At 32.9% G+C, this 21,295-nt stretch overlaps 1 protein-coding gene and 1 non-coding gene across 2 annotated transcripts; both read left to right on the top strand.

The window, feature by feature from the left end:
- Nucleotides 1-356: 356 nt before the first annotated feature.
- LOC133681816 (large ribosomal subunit protein eL32z) lies at nucleotides 357-2,128 on the top strand. Its single transcript, XM_062104972.1, has 4 exons — nucleotides 357-515; nucleotides 649-744; nucleotides 1,568-1,749; nucleotides 1,860-2,128. The coding sequence occupies exons 2-4, from the start codon at nucleotides 655-657 to the stop codon at nucleotides 1,987-1,989; spliced, it is 402 nt and encodes a 133-aa protein (XP_061960956.1). The 5' UTR covers nucleotides 357-515; nucleotides 649-654; the 3' UTR covers nucleotides 1,990-2,128.
- Nucleotides 1,125-1,240, top strand: LOC133684400 (small nucleolar RNA snoR100). The gene has a single exon (XR_009837901.1). It is a non-coding gene; the product is annotated as a small nucleolar RNA snoR100 (small nucleolar RNA).
- Nucleotides 2,129-21,295: the final 19,167 nt, after the last annotated feature.

Raw genomic sequence — 21,295 nt, 5'->3', positions numbered from 1 at the left:
TTTTTATATAAAATATTAAAATCTCAAATATTTTTTTTTAATTTTCCCAGTTTGACCCGAGTCAATTCAAGTAACTTAGGACCCGACTCTTTGACTAAGTCAATAACTAGACTAGGTTTGATAACTATAGTTGTCATGAAAATATATTTTTTGATTTGTTATATTTTTTAAACTATTAAAATATATTAAAAAAATTTATATAAATAATTTTTAATAAAAAATAAAAATATTAAACCCACGGTAAAACATGAATAATGTAGCTACACAACGCGTAAAAAAGGATAGAGTACATCCAGGTGCGGAATGCTATTCCAGCCCATTAGTAAACCTAAATTGTTTGGGCCAGTGAAGATAGATCCACGACAAAGTTTATTACGTCCGGTAGCTGGAGTACTAAGAAACACCAAATATTAACACACACATATATATCGCTTAAAACCCTAGCACCCGTCTTTATCCCTCTTCACTCATCTAGGGTTTTCAAACAGGATTGGCAGGCGCAGCTATCCAAGCAGGTCCCAAACCCTAATCTCTCTTACTCCTCCTTTTGCTTTTCATGTTTTGACAATAATTCTCTCTCGGATCTCTTATTTGAAAAGTTCACCTCACCTGGCCTGTTCATTTTTTTGTGTGCTTTTGTATTTGCAGAAAAAAATGGCTGTTCCTTTGCTGACGAAGAAGATAGTGAAGAAGCGGGTCAAGAAGTTTAAGAGGCCTCAAAGTGACCGCAAGATTTCTGTGAAGGTACATATAGTAATAAGCTGGATATATGCTTAGGATTGTTGTTTAAAATTACCATGGTTAGGTAGGTGACTGTTTAAGGCTTTGTTCTGCTCTGTTCTGTTCTAGGGTGGGCTTAGGAATTGTCCAGTATTTTGTTGTGCTTACAATTTGGAATTACGATTAAAGTTTTTATTATGAGCTTTTTTGGGCAGTCATTTGTATTTTGTTTTCCAGTATTTTTATGAGCTTTTTCGGCAGTCACTTGTACTTAAGCTAAGCATGGAATTCATGTAATTTCATGTCTTCTTCTTCCCAGTTTATTTTGTTTTGTAGATTTATGAGTTAGGTAAAATTTAAAGCTAGTGATAGGTGTGCAATAAGCCGATTCTCTGGATTGACTTTGATGAAGGTAGCATGGTAAGGTACACGTAAAATGCTTTTTTGGACCAGCTTGTCTGCTCCCTCTGATTTCTCTCATGGAGGTCTTGATTTGGTGGCCTGGTTTAGACCCACATTTTTCTAGTTTTGCTTGTTCACAAACCAATGCCCATTCTAAGAATTTCGAGCTCAAGAACAGTAGTTTTATTAGTATTTAGCATGCTGGTCTGGACCATCTTTATCTATGTTTAGTGATTTAAATTTGAATGCTCCGCAAAAAAATGAAATTCATGTTTAACATTGTACTGCTATTGAAAGTTGGATTTACATGTTGAATGGTATTTTAATGTCCAGGCCATTTTTTATCAATGTTGATTTTTTTTAATCCAAGTCTTGCAAGAATATTTTCATTGCTTCTTGATGTCTCTTACATGCAATGTTAAATGCTTACTATTGTTGTTGGCAGACAAACTGGAGGAGGCCCAAGGGTATTGATTCAAGGGTCAGGAGGAAGTTCAAAGGATGCACTTTGATGCCCAACATTGGTTATGGCTCAGACAAGAAGACTCGCCACTATCTCCCTAATGGATTTAAAAAGTTTGTTGTGCACAACGTTAAGGAGCTTGAAGTTCTGATGATGCACAACAGGTACATAACCCTCTTTTCCTCCAAAGTTTTGCTGCTTTCACTATCACTTTCATCCTTGTTTGTGGACCTGATTATGTTTTTATGTCTGCTAACAACTTTGATAATTCTAGAACTTACTGCGCTGAGATTGCCCACAATGTATCCACCCGGAAGAGGAAGGAGATTGTCGAGCGAGCAGCGCAGTTGGATGTTGTTGTCACCAACAAGCTTGCTAGGTTGCGCAGCCAGGAGGACGAGTAAAAATTGGTTCTGTTTTGCTTTTGTTATGATACGTGTTGCATTAGGCAGTTTCAGTACCTTGAGGTGGCTGTTTTTTATTATGATTGTTTGTGTTTTGACTGGATGGTTTTAATTTTGAATCAAAATCAGTTTGCTATTATACTTCGATGTCCAATGCTTTCTACGTATGTATTCTAAGGGTAACTTGGGTACCATGCATGGTAAACCTACTGTTAGGACTCGTATGATGGGCATTTTGTTCGTACTCGCACCGAATCAATGCTTATTGATTGAATAAAGAAAAACTAGATTAAATTAAGAAGATGCAAGCCATGTTTTACAAGAGAAATTGCTTTGAGAAACAATATCACCCGACCAAAGAATGCGGTTTTGCTTTTTGCGATAATATTATTTTAATTTTTGAAAGTTGGTTTTTATATCAATATATTAAAATAATCTAAAAATATATATAATTTTTTTTAAAAATACTGTTTGAAATGTAATTTCAAAAAACATGGTTTGATGCATGTTTTTTTCTTAAAGCAATAATATTTACTTGATGAATTGGTTGGCAGGTTAACTGAATAATTTAATTTGACTCTTAATTTCAGAACATGTTTCAAATTTGTTTAAAAAATCTAAAAATAAAATAGAATTTCAATGTATTTCAACTATTTGCATATCAATTTTATAATTTTCACTATTTTTTTTAATTGATATCTTTTTGAAAAATCAAATTCAAATAAATATGTTTTTAATACTAACATGTCTATTTCATATTTCTTGTTTGCTTTTCTTAATGATTTGACATTGATATTGCTTTTCAAAAAAATCAAAAAATAAAATGAAAAATCAAAATAGAGTAAAATGGACAAGGAGCTAAAGTGCAATGGAAAAAAAAAAAAGACAAAAACAAAATTGAATTACTTGAAGACCAAGTACCTTAAGAGAAGATGGCAAAATTTATAGGCTTAAGAAAGTGAACTGTAGGGGGTTATAACACAAAAACACTATTTATCATCTCCTTCACCAAAACCTAACAAAAAAAAAAAAAAAACTTAAACAAAAACCTTAGTCACCATAATTTTTTTTTTGGAGAGAATATGAGCTAATATGTGGAGAAATAAACCTTAGAAGAACATTATTCATCTCTCCTACCTTTCTCACACAAAACCCTAACCTTGTCCTTATCTCTCCAAAACTAAAACTTCCTCTAATTTCTCTCGCCTTCGACCTCAATTTTTGACAAGATAACTATTATTTTTTTATATCAAAGCCCTTTACAAAAGCCCTCAATCAATTAAAGCCAACAACTCTTGCACCATAGTCAATTTAGAAGGGAAAGAAAACATTCCTTGAACTTCTCTCATCCATTTCTTTCTCCCCTGACCTCTAAACAAAAGGAGACCACCACCGTTGTTCTCCCTTTGATACTACACAACCATACAATCCCCATAACCAATTAACTTTTGTGTGAGTAGCAAGAGAGAGAAGATTGAGACATCAGTGAGAACCTTAATCAATGGACCTTAAAGATATCATATCTCCCCTTTACTACTTACTCTCACATCATGTGTTGCCGTTACTACCTAGTTTTTCCTTCCATGCAAGCTATCCATAATGACTTCCATCACGTTTACCTTTGGGGTTAACCTATCATCTGTTAGCCCATTTACACTTTTACTATCTACCATTTATCTATATAACGGGGGTCTTGATATCCCTAGCTTTCACTCACATGGTTAATTAGATCAAACAATGCTGATCATCAGTTACCCTTGATGCCATTAGTCTCCACATCTTAGCAGACTAATCAAACAATGCTAATCATCAATAACCACTGATGCTATTAGTCTCCATACCATGACAGCCTAATTAAAAAGTTACGGTCATCAATAACCACTGATGCCATTAGTCTCTACATAGTGGCAGATCAATCAAACAATGTTAGTCATCAATAACCACTAATGTCATTAGTTTTCACACTGTGACAGACTAATCAAACAATGCTGGTCATAAGTGACCATGGATGCCATTAATCTCCACACCATGGCATACTAATCAAATAATACTGGTTATCAATAACCACTGATGCCATTAATCTCCACACAATGACAGACTAATAAAATTTTCCTCTTAAACTTCTTATACCAAATTCTCCACATGTTCTTGGTAACATACTAGAGACGATATTTCACTTCAATCGAAGTTTTATTCATCATAACACTTTATATATTTTACTAAGTTACCCTAACCCAAAACCTAACACACTCATCTCATTTTTTACCCAATACCTCCTTGTATTTAAACTTATACAATTCCTTTGTCTTGAATTCTGACACAAATCAAGATATTGCATTTTATTATCCATTTATGATACTCTGCACAACCATTCTTCTTTGTATACCCACTTCTACAACCAAGTGCAATACTACCCATTAAAAATGCCTAATTTTTGTACCAAGTGACATTTCAATCTTGAAATCCAATGTTCATATTGCGAATATACGATTTCTCTTCATCATGTATGCATAAATTTTTTATTTTACAAATCGATACCTTTTCCTCTTCTACTAACATACCTTATCTATACCTTTTCAGTTACAACCTTTATCATCATGTTCTGACTTTTCACATTAAACATCTATGTAAGTGTCGCCTTCCAATATCTCGTTTCACAACCAATGCATGCTTGCATTTTCTAATATTCACTAACTTATTCTCTTCACAACACGATTATTTCATTATTAAGAAACAATACTACAAGAAATAACAACTATTTAAATGACATTTAAATTTCTAGGAGTTAAGGTGTTAAGGTGTTCGATACCTGTCTAAAACTTGAGTGCATCCCGTTGCTCCTAATAGTTGTCCTAACCCAACAACTCCCCTATGCCAACATGGTTTTCAACCATCATTAACATATGAAACCTTCACAAACCCTATTCTAGTTCTCATTTGATCTAAATTTACAAATCAATAACAAGAAAACTCTTACAAATTCGTACACATTCATACTTTTCAAAGTCACATTCATTTCCAAAATTCCAATCTATCCTATGTTCAAGTATATTTATTCTTTCACCTAATTATGTTTGACCAAGCATTTCAACCACATTATTCTCAAGTCATGTATCTCTTTTCAACCTCATTCTTTGTTTTGGCTGAAAATCAACTTTTATACATGGTTGCATTTATTTCTATTTTCTTTTCCCTAAAATCATTTTAACATACTCAAATTCAAGTTTTAACATCAATTTGAAACAATGACCTTCTCGATAATCCATTTTCCTAACTTGATTGAATAGCCCCCATGGAAGTCCAAGAAAACTCTTACAATTTCATACACATTCATACTTTCCAAAGTCACATTCATTTCTAAAATTCCAATCTATCCTATGTTCAAGTATATTTATTCTTTCACCCAATTATGTTTGACCAACATTTCAACCACATTATTCTCAAGTCATGTATCCCTTTTCAACCTCATTCTTTGTTTTGGCTGGAAATCAACTATTATACATGGTTGCATTTATTTCTATTTTCTTTACCCTAAAATCATTTTAACATACTCAAATTCAAGTTTCAACATCAATTTGAAACAATGACCTCTCGATAATCCATTTTCCTAACTTGATTGAATAGCCTCATAGAAGTCCCAAGATTCTTTTTCAATGTTATATATGGAACTCATTACATTTAAAAATAGGAGATATTATTGTCATAACCCAATTCTGGGTTATTCCCAAAAACTTACTTTTTTTTTTGGAAAAATAAAAAAATAAAAATAAAATAAGGGCTTGCATTGTGGAGACAACAGGACGGGAAATCAAGCTGTAATTTTGAAAGAAATTCAAGACCTAATTGTACCCTATTATGCCAAAAAATGAAGAAACAATGCAAATTCAAGGTCAAATTAAATGGTTATTGGACGAATTTGCATAACAATTAAGTCCAAGGACATAATTAAAATTTTTAATAGGCCAATTTGATTTAATCATGGGCCAAATTGATTTTTAATTATGTTTAAGATTTATTTTTGGTCCAATTAAAGGATTTAATTAAGTGCAAGGACTTAATTACACTTTAAATGGGTCAAATTAATTTTATTTTGGGCTTAATTGATGAAAAATTAAGTTTGGGAGTTCAATTTTAGTTTAATTGATAAAATCAAAATTTTAAGAGATCAAATTTAATTTTTACCAAGTTCATTGATTGAAATCATGGACAAAATTACAAGAAAATTGAAGTTTTGGGGTCAATTAGGGGTTAAATTGAAAGATTTTGCAACTAAGGACCATTTTGCAAAAGGCGACAAACTATAAGGGTTTAATTGATAAAAACCGGGGGTAAAATTAAAAAAATTAAAAGTTTAATGGTCAATTAGGGGTTAAATTACATAAATCCGAGACCAAGGACCATATTGAAAAAGACGCGTAACTCCGAGGTGCACAATGTAATTCAACAGGGGCTTAATTGTATTAAATCAAAAGTTTAGGTTCAATTAGGGACAATTGAAAGCTGAAGGACTAAATAGAAGTTTGACAAAAATCCCTAATTTAACCCTAAACGACACCGTTTTTCATTAAAAAAAAAACCAGACAACACGTCGTCTGACCACTATTCATTATATTCCCTGATTTTGCCCAAGAATGTTGTCCGGATAGCTACTTTTCAGGTGCATTTAATGTCTTGTATGTCCACCAAAATTGACAACACATGAACCAAAATGGTCACCTGACATCCCTTTATCCTCGAGAATCGTCCGTTCAGGCCTATTAACATCACATCGGCGCCGGCCTAAAGTAGCCAACTCAAGCAGACTTTCACTGCCAAATTTGACAGTTCATGTTGTCTACTTTGAACCAACGGTTGGGATCCTTACTAACCAAATCAATAGCTGAAAGTTTTCCCTTATAAAAACAAGATTACCCTCTTTCAACCCCTATAAATAGAGGTAGATTTCATGGCTTGAGCAGGAAGGAAATCGGGTCCAAAAATAGCAAAAAATCAGCTTACTCCCCTGTTTTTTTCCAGCCAATGTTTCTCTCTCTTCTTTCTCTCTCCTTGCTGCTTCTTCAGCACTTAATGATGCCACAAAAACCTTTCTCCTCCACCAACAGAAGACGACTCAGCCTCCCTACGAACCCGCGACAGAACAACCATTGCGAATTCCTTTCTCTCTTCTCTGCAAACCTTTTTCTTCTTCCTCCTACAACCGACTCTGGCCACCATCCCCTCAGGCAACGCCTCTGAGCCACTGGCCCAACCTACTCTACATCCAGACCACCATCACGCTAGGTGGCCTTCTTCTTCTTCTTCCTTTTCACCCTCTGTCCGCTGCATGAACAGTGGACCTGGGCCAATCCCGACCCATAAAAGAAAAGAAAAAAGATCTGTTGGGCTGAGATTGGCCCAACCCAACCCTTCTTTAGGCCGAGCTCAGCCTAGTTAGCTGGGGCGGCCCAACCCATATATTTTTATTTATAATAATATATATTATAATCTTTTAAAAAAGAAACAAAAAACTTCCAAAAAAAAATTCAAAAATCATTTCAAAAATTATGATTTTCTCAAATATTTTTCTACCAATTTTGCATAATATCAGGTTGTATATTTACACTGTAAAATACAAATTTGATATTAAAATACATGGTTTTCTTCGAAACTTTTCTAAAAAATTTTCAAAACACTTTAAAAAAAAATCTCAAAAACTTTTAAATTAGTTTCCCCTTTCAAAAACAAAAAAAGAAAAAAAATATTTTCTTTTCATGCACATGGCCAAATCTTAAAAACTTTTCCAAGCATATTTTCATAAAAAAATTGCATCTTTCTCATGTTGTGAAAATCCAAAAAAATAGATTTCATAACCAGTTTATGATCATCCGTTAGGTTTTAGTCAAAATATCAAAAACCTTTTTCCAATCTTTTTTTTAGGGTCCAAAAGTAGACTTTAATATTTATGGGGTGTAAAATTATATGATAAAGTACACTCTCAGGTATTAAAGATACAAGGTGTAAAAATACGATGCTAAAATTCAGACTTTAAAATAGTTAGGATTTAACCTGATAAAGTTGAGACTTTCTCATGAAGAGAGATCCACCTTGAACCTTAGACAAGACCAACAAATATAAACTCGACTTAGAAAAACAATCAAACAACAATGCAGCTTACCTTAGGTAGGGTGCACCGTGATGCGTCTTTTCCTTGCACAACCAGTCCCTTACTCAGACTCTCGCAGTAGGTTCCTAATGATCATAATACTAGGTGGCGACTCCTGAACATTAATAATAATTTTATGATTAAATCCAAAAACCTTTCCAACACAACACCTCATTAGAAGGCACGATAAAAGCTTCCGCCATCGCTAGACTACATCGCGGCGCGACCCCGCAACAATTATCATGCCTTTAACTATTAACAAATCAAATTGACAAAGGTCTTCCCTTTTTTGACCCACTTAGCTAAACCTATAGGGAATAGTTCCATGAGTTCCCCTTTTATTTTTCCTTTGTAACACCAACTAGATCCATTTATTAAGCACTTCAATTTCCACATGTATTTTTGAACACACAAAAAATACAACACTTATTACATGTATATAAATTTATTCACAAAATTCCTGCCGAGTTCCTCTCAAAATCATCAAAACCTAAAGAACAACCAAGCAATGGATTTCCTAGTTCTTAATCATCCATCAACACATAAAAAATGCAAGAAAACTCAATTTAGCAATTTCAACTCCAACTTTTTTTTTTTTTATAATTGTACTTAATTTCACATGTTTAAATCATTAAATTAATAATTCCATATACATAAACCCAAGCAAATTCACCCTATCTATAACCCAAGTATGGCCGAACCTCAACCTTTACCTACCCATATGTTCTTCTTCATTTCCCAACCTTAATTTCACCTTATCAACACTTTATTAAGGTTTTAAACACAATCTAGCATAATATATTCCAATAAAAATCAACGGAAGCTTCATTCTTTACTTTCTATAATCACCTACACAAAACCCATTTGATAATTCTTTCAATTTCTCTAAATTCATCCACAAGTGCTAGTTAATCATAGTTTAAAACACTTACCCATTATTTCCATAATGATTTTGAGATGGTTCCAATGTCTATATCCTCCAATCTCCTCTTTCTCCCTCTAGGTTTTCCAAGCTTCTCTCATTAAAACTTCAACTCTTTAACTTGATTTTCTACTTCCAAGATCACTAACATGATGTATTTTCTCCTTAAATCACTTGTTTCTCTCTTAATCTCACACTTTGATGGCTTTTCTATAGGTTTTATCAAGAAAAAGAAAGAAAGAATATAGTCTTTAGAAGCTTCTGGAATTGTTAGCTATATAAGGGAAAAAAGGTGAGTTTTTCATTTATTTACAAAATACCACTCAGTTATGCCTTTATGTATTTTTCGTGTAAATTGCCCGGTTTTACTGTGGTTCATTATATGCCTTCCTGACCTCTGATTGATGTGAAACTTTAAAAAAAGGTGAAAAAAAAAATGTTAGGAAACTCCATGCAAAATTTTAGCTCAATTCGATAGTCAGATTGAAAGTTATACGCAATAGTGTAAAACTAGTTGGTTTGTGATTTTTTTGTCAAAAATTCAAATTTCATCCTTGCATAGATCATATGGATCATTCCACTAAATCATTGGAACAATTTTCTTATTCCAAAAAATATATATATTTTTCCTTCTCATAATTTATTTTATTTACAAACTTATTACCATTTTACAGTAATATTATTGATTTTTAACTGGTGTTTGCACCATCACTCTTGACTTTTTTTTTGTATGATCCTTTGTTATCATTTATTATTTATTACCATATTAATTTCTTGAGATTATTTTTATTATTATTTTATCCATCAAAACTCATTACCAATTTCGTCGACGTTACAAATTTTGAATCCGAAATTCATTATTCTTTTTTCAACTTCATCAATATTTCTAAATTTATCTATAGAGGTCATCCCCTCCAGTACATGCCTTATATTTTCTTATTTATTCATTTATTTTCACCACAAGTTTCCAATATATATCGAGGTCCTATTACTTTTTATCTTGCACTTACACAGGGGTTTACAGTAGCACAACCTACAAAGTGATCCATGCGCCTCACCTAACTTCCAATAAGCCCAAAGTGTAATATACCACATGTAACAACCTCAATATATACACGTATTTCTCACATAATTTACTTATGATTATACTATTTATTAGGTGATTTTTTTTATATTCAAGTATTAAAGATTTTCAATTACAAAAATCTGCTGAAATTTCAGTAGAGTTTCTTCTATACCAGGAGATCCCAAATTATCGACTAGAACTTGTTTCACTTTAATTTTCATCAAAACACAACTCAAACATTGTCTAATCATCTTGGACATTATCACATCAACGGATTAGAATAACCTTTAATCCCATCCTCCAACATTTCCACCATTATAATTTGTTTATTACAAGTGTACAAATATAAAATTTATATTAAAGCATCATAGATTAATTACATTCATACATAATTTTATAATAACAAAAAAGTTGTAATATCATAACAGTTTATTGACATATTCTAATTTAAATAGCTTAGTAAGTTTAAGGATTCTTATTATTTATATGCCAGAATTACATTACAAAACAAATACAATTTACACATTCATTTAATTTAAGAAAAGAGTTCCTAACATCTGTCATTTTGGTCATGGCTGCAAGGTACCTGTAATTGAATTCATCACATAATAAGATAAAGTTACTTAATAAATAAATAAAACAAGAGAAATAACCTTAATATCACATTTCAATTGTATTATGTCATTATCCACAATTTCTCTTACAAATCAATTGATCCCAACTAACTGTTTGGTACTTAAAAGTGTATTTTTATCAAGGTTTTATATCATCATTTTGCACTTGAAGTATCAATAACTCCTTAACTAAAACATGTTTTATAATAATAAGTCTGATAATATAAGATAACTTTAATTTATGGTAAATGCTCATTTAAATGCAGTCATATCTCACAATTCAAAGGATTGATTGATGTGATTAACTATTGAAAGTGAAAGGACAAAGAAAAGGTGAAGCTTAGAAAGGAGATACCGATTCAATTCAAATTGGAACACTGTTCAGTTATTGGGTCATATCTGAAGCTGTAGATCTTGGATTTCAGTTTAATTTATATGGATAGATAGCTAAGAAATAGGCTTACAATGTTCATGAATAGTGGAAAACCCAAATCTTCCATTTTCAAATCCAAAGTTTGGCCACAAAAGAGAAGTCAGAATCTGTCCTGCAATCCAGCCCAAACACTGCTCATAATTTTACCCATATCTGGAGTTCTAGAAAGCAAAATGACGTGAAATTTGGTGAGTGGAAGGAAAAGACATTTTCCAAGAACTTGCATGAAGAAAACCTGCTCAAATTCTGATGGTAACAATGACATTTCATCTAGACAATAGCTTGAGGGCTATCCACCACGTCTACTAGCAGCACTACTCAGTATTTTAGCTATATCTCGAGTTCTAGTGATCCAAATGCTCTGAAATTTTATGGGTGGAAAGATAAGATGATTGCCAACAACTTTCATGGAACACTTTGCCAAATTCGGATTGCAGCAATGCCATTTCATCTAGCCAAAATGCTTGAGTACTGTTGTCCACCAAGTCCACTAAATCAATAGTTGGCCACTACAATAATCAATTACCAAATGAATAGTTCCGAATTTTAGCCTATAAAAGGAGGCATTTGCCATTCATTTAGTAATCTTGGTTCTTCATATCAAGATCATGTTCTTGCTCTCTCTTTATATTTTTGTAATGCTTAAGTTTTGCTTTCATTAATCTCTTGTTCATGCTTTTCATTTCCTTTACTATACTTAGTTAACTTATATCATGTTTATGTTCTTATATTGTTTATTTATGTTTTTCTTCTTCATAATGTCTAACTAAGTTAATTATGTCAAGGTGAAAATGTTTCACTAATGGTGTTAGGATAAGTATAATATAAACTCAACATGGACTTTAATGTTTATATCCAAGAAAGTTTGCTATTAACATGTCTTATCATTTTTATCTTAATAATTCTTAATACCTTACTTGTTAAATGGTTAATCTAGATTTGTATTGTATAACACTTGGTACATCAAATACTTGATCCTTTATAGACTTCGGCCGACATCGTTATTATGAGAGGAACTTGATTTGTTGTCAACATAAGTTAACATCATTAATACCTGATAAAATTTATAAGTATGGTGTTACATAAATAAGATGATTAATATGATCATGTTGATAATTTAGAAAGAGTTTATACTTTACTTATTTCTAATACTATTAGTGAATCCTCTAACCTTGACATTTGTTTTTATCATTGTTTAATCTTCACATTTATCTTATATCTCAAAGTCCTCTTTAACTCATCATCACCATCACCATCACCATCATCATTGTTGTTGTTGTTGTTGTTCTTATTATTATTATTATTATTATTATTTATAATTTATATAGTTCACCTTCCTATGGTTTGACCCCGGTCTTGCAGGGTTATTTATTACTTTGACACTCTTGTACTTGGGATAAGACATCAAATCTTTGATCGTGTCAAGTTTTTGGCGCCGTTACCAAGGAGGTAAATTCTTGTATAAATTTAATATTTATTTTATTTTCACTTTTCTTGTATCTAAATTCTGTTTCTTTTGTTTTGTTTCTTTTTGTTTTGTTTTCTTCTTCCTTTTATTCTCTTCTTATACGTGCATGAGAGTTTGATCACGTACATTAAGTGGTAGACTTTGTAGGGTATCCTTATCATTTTCAGAAAATATGGCCGAAGAAGATAACCAATCACTTCATAATGAGAATAATGAGAATAATTGAGTTAGAATACTAAGAGACCACATGAATCCAATAAGAACAAGTGCACCCTCATGTATAGTTTTCCCTCCTGATGCATCTCATTTTAATTTTAAGCCAGACATTATTCAACTTTTACCTTCTTTTCATGACTTAGATCTAGAAAATCCATACTTGTATTTGAAACAATTTGAAAAAGCCTGTAACACCTATAATGACTTAAATTGTAGCATGAATACCATTAGATTAAAGCTTTTTCCTTTTTCATTAAAAGATAAAGCTAAAACATGGCTACAAAATCTTAAGTCAGGATCTATTCGTGCTTGGGATGAAATGCAACAATAATTTTTAAAGAAGTTTTTTCCATCTCACATAACAAATTCTTTCAAAAGACAAACCACCACTTTCATTTAAAAACCAGGAGAAACATTTTACCAATGTTGGGATAGGTATCGAGATTTGCTTAATACTTGCCCTTATCATGGTTTTGAAACATGGAGATTGGTTTTACATTTTTATGAAGGGTTAACACCTAAATATAGACAAATGGTGGAATTGATGTGCAATTGAACTTTTGTAAATAAAGACCCTGATGAAGCAATGGAGTACCTAAACTTGCTAACTGAAAATGCTCAAAATTGGGACACTACTGGTATTTATGAGGCACCAGGTAAGACTCAACCTCATACATCTAGTAGAGGTATGTACAACCTTAGGGAAGATCATGACCTCCAAGCTAAATTTGTATCTTTAGCTAGAAAAGTTGAGGCACTAAAATTAAAAAAAAGTGGTTAATTAAAATCTGTTCAAGATATTCTGTGTCAAATCTGTGAAACGAATGAACATGCAACCAATGACTGTCCAACTTTGTCTTCTTTCAAAGAATGCCTCTATGAACATGCCCATGCTCTAAATAGTTTCCAAAGGCCCAATCATAACCCATACTCGTAAATATATAACCCTGGTTGGAGAAATCACCCAAATTTCAGTTGGAAAAGTGGTAACAATAATGCACAAACTTCACAGCCACCATTTCAAGCACACCATGATTTCTAAAATTCTCATGGATATGCACCTCCTTATGCTCTGTCTCCTAGAAGAAATCTTGAGGAAACATTGCATACATTCATTGAAAAGCAGGAGACAATCAACATTCAAAATGCTCAAACCATGGCAGATCTAAAAGATGCTCTTGCAAAATTCACATCTTCTCTCAGTTTTCAAGAGAAAGGTAAGTTTCCATCTCAACCACAACAAAATCCTAAGGGGCAACACAATGTAAATACAAGTAGTTCCGGAAGCCAATACATGGATCAAGTCAAATCAGTCATCACTCTTCGCAGTGGTAAGGTTATTGAAAAACCCACTCCTAAACCTCATGAGAAAGATGATGAGTTAATCTCCGAGGGTAAGGAAGGGGTTGAATTTGAACATTGCAAAGAAAAGACTGATTCCCCGCCAGCACTTCCATTTTCTCATGCCATGACCAAACAAAGGAAAGTCAATCACAACTCTGAAATCTTTGAAACTTTCAAATAGGTAAGGATCAATATACCTTTGTTAGATGCTATTAAACATGCTAAATTTTTAAAAGATCTGTGCATTGTGAAGAGAAAACTGAATGTGAAAAAGAAAGCCTTTTTAGCCGAACAAGTAAGTGTCATTCTTCAAAACAATAATGCTTTGAAATATAAAGACCCTGGTTGTCCTACAATTTCTTGCTTTATTGGAGAACATAAAATTGAAAGAGCTTTACTTGATCTTGGAGCTAGTGTGAATTTACTTCCATATTCAGTCTTTTAGAGTCTCAATCTAGGTGAGTTAAAACCAACTTCTGTAACTCTTTTACTTGCCGATAGATCTGTAAAAGTGCCTAGAGGAATAGTTGAAGATGTGTTAGTACAAATTGATAAATTCATTTATCCTGTGGATTTTATTGTCTTGGATACACAACCTGTTGAAGCATGTAATTCAATTCCTAATATTTTAGGACGTCCATTTCTTGCAACTTCTAATGCATTGATTAATTGTAGGAATAAACTGATAAATTTATCATTTGGAAACATGACATTAGAGATGAATGTTTTTAACATTTGCAAGCAGCCTAGAGATGATAATGATTTACAGGAAGTGGACTTTATTGAGAAATTAGTTTATGATCAATTTCAAACTACTTCCAGTGAAATTGAGTTTAATGAATCTGAAGATTTGCAAATGGTTTATTTTCAGGAAGAATCAAAGGCAAGTAATTAGAGACCATAAATTGAAGAATTGCCATCACGATCAATTGAGTCTATACCTTCAAGTGTTCAACCACCAAAAGTTGATTTGAAGCCGTTACCATTAAATCTCAAATACTTATTTTTGGGAGAAAATGAAACTTTTCTAGTAATAATCTCTTCCAAACTTAATGCACATCAAGAAGGTAAGTTATTACAAACTCTGAAAATGCACAAAAATGCATTAGGATGGACCATAGCTGACATAAAAGGAATTAGTCCTTTGATTTGCAAACATAAGATTTATTTGGAGGAAAATGCTAAACCTTCTAGAGAAATGCAACGAAGGCTTAATCCTAATAAAGAAGTAGTGAGGAATGAAGTCATTAAGCTTCTAGATAATGTAATCATTTATCCTATTTTTGACAGTAAATGGGTAAGTCCTACCCAAGTTGTACCCAAGAAGTCTGGAGTCACTGTGATAATAAATGAGAAAAATGAGTTAATTCCAACTAGGACTATTACTGGTTGGCGCATGTGCATTGACTATAGGAAACTTAATTCAATGACTAGAAAAGATCATTTCCCTTTACCCTTCATGGATCAAATCTTAGAAAGAGTTGCAGGTCATGAATTTTATTGTTTCCTAGATGGCTATTCAAGTTACAATCAAATTGAAATTGCATTGGAAGATCAAGAGAAGACTACTTTTATATGTCCATTTGGTACTTTTGCATATCGAAGGATGCCTTTTGGATTATGTAATGCACCAGCCACGTTTCAAAGATGCATGCTTAGCATATTCAGTGATATGGTTGAATGTTTTCTTGAAATTTTTATGGATAATTTTTCTGTTTTTGGCGATTCATTTGATGATTGTTTGACTAATTTAGAAGAGGTTTTGAGCAGGTGTGAAGAGAAGAATCTTGTGCTGAATTGGGAAAAATATCATTTTATGGTAACAACGACATTGTACTTGGTCACATTGTTTCATCGAAGGGAATTGAAGTTGACAAATCTAAAATTGAGTTAATTGCCAACTTGCCAACACCAAAATCTGTTAAAGATGTTAGATCATTCTTAGAACATGCTGGTTTTTACAGAAGGTTCATCAAAGATTTTAGTGTCATAACTAAGCCATTGTGTAACCTTCTAACAAAGGAGAATGTTTTTGAATGGAATGAACAATGTGAGGAAGCCTTTGTTAAACTTAAAAACTTGCTTACTTCTGCTCTTGTCATTCAACCTCTTGATTGGTCATTACCTTTTGAAATAATGTGTGATGCTAGTGATTATGCCGTAGGTGCTGTTTTAGGACAAAGAAAAGATAAGAAATCCTATGTGATTCCAAAGCATAAACCACATTTTCAATTAGGTCAACGAAGACCCTTCAGGCCCTACGTCTATTTTGGCATCAATCTTTTTCAACTCTATTAACTCTCTTATATCCCACCCCTCCGATGTCTCTATTATTGCCTTGTTTTTATGACTAAGGGCATCAACAACAACATTTTCCCTTCCTAGGTGCTAATCTATTACACAATCAAAATTCTTAATCAATGCCACACATTCTCTATCACATGTTTAATTCCTTTTATGCTATCAAGTATCTCAAACTCTTGTGATTTGTGAAGATCTCAACCTGAGATCCATATAAATAGTGTCTTCACACTAGTAATGCAAACACCACTATAACCAATTCTTGATCATGAACAAGATAATTAACTTCATGAGGATTTAATTGCCTTAATGCATAAGCTATGACCTTTCTATGTTGCATTAAAACACAACCAAGCCCTTTTTTTTAATGCATCACTATAGACCACAAATCCCTTGTTCCCGAAGGAAGTGTCAACATTGGGGCAATAGTCAACCTTTTTCTTAACTCCTGGAAGCTTTCTTCACACTCCTTTAACCATTCCCACTTTATCTTCTTTCTTGTTAGTTTGGTTAATAAACTTCTGATGGTACCCTGCCAATCCAAGAAAGCTGCGAATCTTAGTTATGGTAGTAGGTTTCTCTCACTTCAACACCGCTTCGACCTTTATAGGATCAACAAACATCCCCTCTGCTGATATAACATGCCATTAGCAAAACTCACACTTACTCAGTTTGGCATACAACTAATGATCTCTCAAGGGTACTTGCCTTAAATGATATTCATGCTATAAGTATGAGCTAGAATAGACCAAAATTTTGACTATAAACACTACTACAAACTTGTCCAAATAAGGCTGAACGACCCGATTCATCAAATCCATTAATATTGCTAGTGCGTTGGTCAATCCAAAAGGCATAATCAAGAACTCATAATGCTCATATCGAGTCTTGAAAGCAGTCTTTGACACATCCTGCTCCTTGATCCTTAATTGGTAGTACCCTGACCTCAGGTCTATTTTTAAAAATACCCTAGCTTCTTTCAACTGGTCAAATAAGTCATCTATCTATGAAAATGGATATTTGTCCTTCACTGTTACTCTATTCAATTATCTATAGTCTATGCAGAGCCTAGATGCCCCATCCTTCCTTTTTACAAATAGAACTGGAGCTCCCTAAGGTGAATCACTTAGGCGTATGAACCCTTTTTGTAGTATTTCTTGCAGCTGAACCTTCAACTCAGCCAGTTTTGTTGGTGCGATCCTATATAGTGCCTAGGCTATAGGAGAGATACCAGGTAATACATTAATCAAAACTTCTAATTCCCATTCTAGGGTTAGCCATGATAATTATTTTGGAAACACATTTGGAAACTCTCTCACGATGGGAAGATTACCCAACTCTACCTTACCTTTTTTAGAATCCACTACATAAGCTAGATAAGCGACACACCCCTTTCTCATAAGCTTACTAGCTATCATAACTGAGATCACACAACTCGATATGACATTTCTCTCCCCTCTAAAAGTCTTTCCCCCCCATCTATTCCTTAAAGAGTCATCATTTTGGAAAAAAAAATTCCATTTAAGCTTTATGGTTACTTAATCAATCCATTCCTAGAATTATGTCAAAATCATGTAATTTTAACGGCATAACATTTACTTCCATATCATATTCCCCAATAGAAGTCTTAACACTCTTATACATATGTTTTACAAATACAACATCCCGTAAAAGTGTGCTAATTAAAAACCTCCTTTTAATTTAATTGGTTGTTTTTTTTAGTTTATACTTAATTTTTCTTGCCACAAAAGAACGTGTAGCACCTACATTTATCAAAACATACACATATTGGTTTTCTATTAATAAAGTACCTGCTACTATATCCATGACAGCCCGCACATCCTCCCGAGTCACGTGAAATACTCTGCCCTGGGTCCTCTCTCCCTATCCTCGTGGTTGGCCTCGATTTCTATTAGTCCCAGACTACACTGGTCTGGTAGGTCTATCCACGATGATTGACTATTAGTATTTTTGTGTCTACTGTCCTTATCCCTGAACATACTCGGTCCTTCTAGGACAATCTTTCTTAAAATGTCCTTGTCCACCATAATAGTAACATCCCTAACCTGAATAGGGATAGTCCCTCCATCTATGACCATTCTCCAGGATGTCTCTGCTTACACTTGACACAATGAGGATAAGTAATGGTCTTCTGCTCAAAAGCCCCTTTAACAAAACTACCTTTAACATTCGACTATCCCCCAACTAATCCGCCATTTGGACCTTGAAAAGACATTCTTTTTTTGCCACTACCTTGAGAGGTTTACCCATGAAATAATCAATCTCCTTTTGCCATTACCAGGTTGACCTTGATGTCCTTCAACAATACACGCCTCTAAAGCCTGAGCTGCTTCTGTCAAATCCCTCATTATCCTGAATTGCAAGGCTGTCAACTCCTATTTCAATTTCTACCTTAATCCATCCTAAAATCTCTCTATCATGTGCTACTCTATAGGTACATGATGTGGAGAGGTGTGTAATTTTCTCTCATACTCAAGCACTAACATGTCACCCTATCTTAATGTCAGAAAGTCATGTTCCTTCATTTTATGGAGATATTTGGAGTAAAATTGATTTTAAAAATCCAATTTAATTGTCATATCTTATTATCTTTCAATTCATAAATCAACTCCCCATCTAAATGACTGATTTATTTTCTATTTAAATCAAGTCCTTGTCCAAACGTCTGACTTATTTTTCATTTAAATCAAATATTTTTTCCCAATCAACTTAGAAATAATGAAACATTAACAAGAATATGTCTTGAATTAAAGGAGTAAGGTGTCAGACACCTACCTGGTACTCTTGTTATGTGATTAATACTTAAAAAGTGCATTTTTATCAAGGTTTTATATCATCATTTTGCACTTGAAGTATCAATAACTCCTTAACTAGAGCATGTTTTATAATAACAAGTCTGATAATATAAGATAGCTTTAATTTGTGGTAAATGCTCATTTTAAATGTAGGAATATCTCACAATTCAAATGATTGATTGATGTGATTAGCTATTGAAAGTGAAAGGACAAAGAAAATGCTAAGCTTAGAAAAGAGATGCTGATTCAATTCAAATTGGAACACTGTTCAGTCATTGGGTCATATCTAGAGCTGTAGATCTTGGATTTCAGCTATCCACCATGTCCACAGGAAGCACTACTCAGCATTTTAGCCATATCTTGATCTGTAGTGATCCAAATGCTCTAAACGTTTGTGGGTGGAAAGAGGAGATAATTTCCATCAACTGTCATGAAGAACACTTTGCCAAATTTTGATTGCATCAATGTCATTTTATCCATCCAAAATGCTTGAGTGCTGTTGTCCATCAAGTCCACTAAATCAATAGTTGGCCACTACATCAATAATCAATTATCAAATGAATAGTTCTGAATTTTAACCTAGAAAAGGAGGCATTTGCCATTCATTTAGGCATCTTGGATTTCAGATCAAGATCATTTTCTTGCTTGCTCTCTCTTTGTAATGTTCAAGTTTTATTTCATGTTATATTTTCATTAATCTCATGTTTATACTTTTCATTTCCTTTACTACTCTTAGTTAAATTATATCATAATTATGTTCTTATCTTGATTATTTATGTTCTTCTTCTTCATTATGTCTAGCTGAGTTAATTATGTCAAGGTGAAAAGGTTTCACTAATGGTGTTAGAATATGTATAATATAAACTCAACATGGACTTCAATGTTTATATCCAAGAAAGTTTGTTATTAATAAGTCTTATCTTTTTATCTTATCAATTCTTAATACCTTACTTGTTAAATGGTTAATCTAGATTTGTGTTGTATAACACTTGGTACAATAAATGCTTGATTCTTCATAGTCTTAGGCCAACATCGTTGTTATGAGAGGAACTTGATTTGTTGTTAACATAAGTTAGCATCATGAATTCCTGACAATATTTAAAAGTATGGTGTTACTAAAATAAGATAATTAATATGATCATGTTAAAAATTTATAATGAACTATTAAGGATAAATCATCCGATTGGAACCTCCTTTGTGTGTGGTTTCCAGTTGAGTAATAAAAAAAGTTTGTACTATACTTATTTCTAATACCATTAGTGGATCCTCTAACCTTGACATTTGTTTTTATTATTGTTTAATCCTCACATTATTCTCACATCTCAAAGATCTCTTTAACTTTTTGTTATATATATATATATATATATATATATATATATATATATATATATATATATATATATATATAGTTGACCTCCTTGTGGATCGACCCTGGTCTTGTCGGGTTATTTATTACTTTGACACTCCTGCACTTGGGATAAGACATCAACTCTTTGATCGTGTCAAGTTTTTGGCGCCGTTGCCGGGGAAGGTAAATTACTATATAAATTTAATTTAATTTAATTTTTCTTTTCTTTTCACTTTTCTCTTATCTAACTTTTGTTTCCTTTTGTTTTCTTTTTCTTCTCTTTCTACACTTGCATGAGAGTTTGGTCATGCACATTAAGTGGTAGACTTTGTAGGAAATCTTCATCTTCATCTGAAAACATGGCCGAAGAGGATAACCAGTCACTTTATAATGAGAATAATCGTGTTAGAACATTGAGAGACCACATGAATCTAACAAGAACAAATGCACCCTCATGTAAAGTTTTCCCTCCTGATGCATCTGACTTTAATTTTAAGCCAAACATTATTCAATTTTTACCTTCTTTTCATGGCTTAGATCTAGAAAATCCATACTTACATTTGAGAGAATTTGAAGAAGTTTTTAACACTTATAATGACTTAAATTTTAGCATGAACACCATCAGATTAAAGCTTT

This window comes from Populus nigra, chromosome 2 (genome assembly GCF_951802175.1).
Source record: "Populus nigra chromosome 2, ddPopNigr1.1, whole genome shotgun sequence".
Taxonomy (NCBI): domain Eukaryota; kingdom Viridiplantae; phylum Streptophyta; class Magnoliopsida; order Malpighiales; family Salicaceae; genus Populus; species Populus nigra.
This window is presented reverse-complemented; position numbering and strand designations above follow the sequence as displayed.